Source organism: Humulus lupulus, chromosome 9 (assembly GCF_963169125.1).
Source record: "Humulus lupulus chromosome 9, drHumLupu1.1, whole genome shotgun sequence".
Classification (NCBI taxonomy): domain Eukaryota; kingdom Viridiplantae; phylum Streptophyta; class Magnoliopsida; order Rosales; family Cannabaceae; genus Humulus; species Humulus lupulus.
This window is the reverse complement of record NC_084801.1, coordinates 119,606,181-119,608,052: the sequence shown is the minus strand read 5'-3', so window position 1 is coordinate 119,608,052 and position 1,872 is coordinate 119,606,181. Positions and strand designations below refer to the sequence as shown.

At 38.4% G+C, this 1,872-nt stretch overlaps 1 protein-coding gene across 1 annotated transcript; it reads right to left on the bottom strand.

Moving 5' to 3' along the window:
- Positions 1 to 348: 348 nt before the first annotated feature.
- On the bottom strand, positions 349 to 1,615 carry LOC133802134 (caffeoylshikimate esterase). The gene has a single exon (XM_062240391.1). It carries the CDS (start codon positions 1,511 to 1,513, stop codon positions 518 to 520), a length of 996 nt encoding a protein of 331 aa, XP_062096375.1. The 5' UTR covers positions 1,514 to 1,615; the 3' UTR covers positions 349 to 517.
- Between the last annotated feature and the right edge of the window lie 257 nt (positions 1,616 to 1,872).

The window sequence follows — 1,872 nt, the reverse complement described above, 5'->3', positions numbered from 1 at the left end:
ATCTTATAACGATTATGTTAAAAATCAACACTAATACTTCGAGCACATGCTTTGTTGTTGTAGGACACTAAATCTAATACAAGTACCCATGCTCAAAAATCATATGCGAAAGATATTAATCAAATTAACCATATAAACAATGTATATAAACCTGATTAAATAATCGAACTTTGATTAACCAAACTAAATCAAAACCATTTATTTAATCAATGATGATTGATGATGATAAATTGAAAGGAAGAAATTGAAAAATATTACATAGCCTTCCTTCCCAATTAAGCTAATTCAAAACAAAAACAACTATATCTTCTTCTAAATCAATATGGAGTTAATTATATAATCTATAAATAAAAAACTGTTGTAATGATCATAATCTACACCAAAGCTAAAAGAGTTGGCTAACAACGCAAGTGTCCCATAACAATACTGATCAAATTAACACTATAAACAATATACATAACCTACATTGAAAAAAAATCAAACTTTGATAAACAAAACCAAAACCAAAACCATCGATTCAATCGATAATGATTGATGAAGTAGTATCATTATCATTAGACCTATGATTCAACCAAGAAAGAATATCACTCCTGACAATCTCAACATTCTCATCACTCTCACCAAACAATAAAGAATGCATCATACCATCATATATCTTTATACTCTTATCTTCACTCTCAGCTTCTTCAACCAATGCTCTGCTCACCTGAGGGTCAGTCACCACATCACCACTCCCATGCACCACCAACAATGGCACCTTCACTTCCTTCAACCTCTCACTCAAATACTCCGTCACTCTCAGAAGCTCCACCACCGTCCCCAGCCTCGGCTTCCCTCTGTACCTCATCGGATTCCGATCCGCCACCACCTTCTTCTCCTCCACCCTCACCGATTTCGGCATCAGATCCTCCGTCGGGACCACAGCTAGGGTTGGGAACAGCCTCGCGAATTGGGTCAGAATTTGGGGAATTGGCCATCTGGGTTTCAGTTTATCGCTGATTCTACACATGGGTGCGACCAAAACGGCGCCGTCGAAGCCCTCCGGATCGGAAAGGTGGATCAGGAGGCAGATCGCTCCTCCCATGGATTCTCCATAAAGAAACGAAGGAAGCCCTAGGTTTTGAAATTGGGGATCTTGTTTTTTGATGTTGTTGAAGAAGGAAAGGCAGTCTTGGACGACTAGATCGACGGAGGGGACGAAGGCTTTTAGACCGTCGGATCGGCCGTGGCCTTCGAGGTCGAGAGCGAAGCAGGCGTAGCCGTTTTGGGCGAGGAAGATGGCCGTGGCTTGGAAGGTCCAGCTTATGTCGTTTCCGTAGCCGTGGACCATGAAGATTAGGGCACGAGGAGGGGTTGCAGGGAATGAGAGCGGAAGCCATGAACGATTGAAGAGCTTGAGGCCTCTTGGGGAAGTGAAGTAGGAGGTTGAGCCTTTGATTCGTTGCTGGGTGTAGTAGTCTTGCTCGTCTATGTTTCCCCAGTAATGGAGGTTGCTGCTGTCTTGCCCCGCCATTGTTGGAGGGTTCAAAGCTTCCAACTTCTTTTAATTTTTAGAAGATGAATTTTTTTTTTTTTTTTGACAAAAAATATGACTTTTATTAGTCAATAGATATTATGAGTGTTATTTTTTTCAAATAAAAAAATAAAAAATATGTCTTGTGAGCCAAAATGATTAATGAGTTATAATAAACATTAGGACAATGCTCGTGTAAAAAAGGGCAAAAACATATTGGCTCTATTTGGTAACCATTAAAAAATTAGTTTTCTAATTATTTAATAAAAAATTAGAAAATAAAACTAAAAATTATGTTCGGTAACCCGGTTTTTACTTTTTATTTTTAATTTTTTTTTTAAAATCTATTAAAATTTGAC

What these genes read in the sequence shown, in the direction of transcription:
- LOC133802134 (XM_062240391.1), bottom strand. Translation starts at nt 1,513, where the DNA reads ATGGCGGGGCAAGACAGCAGCAACCTCCATTACTGGGGAAACATAGAC.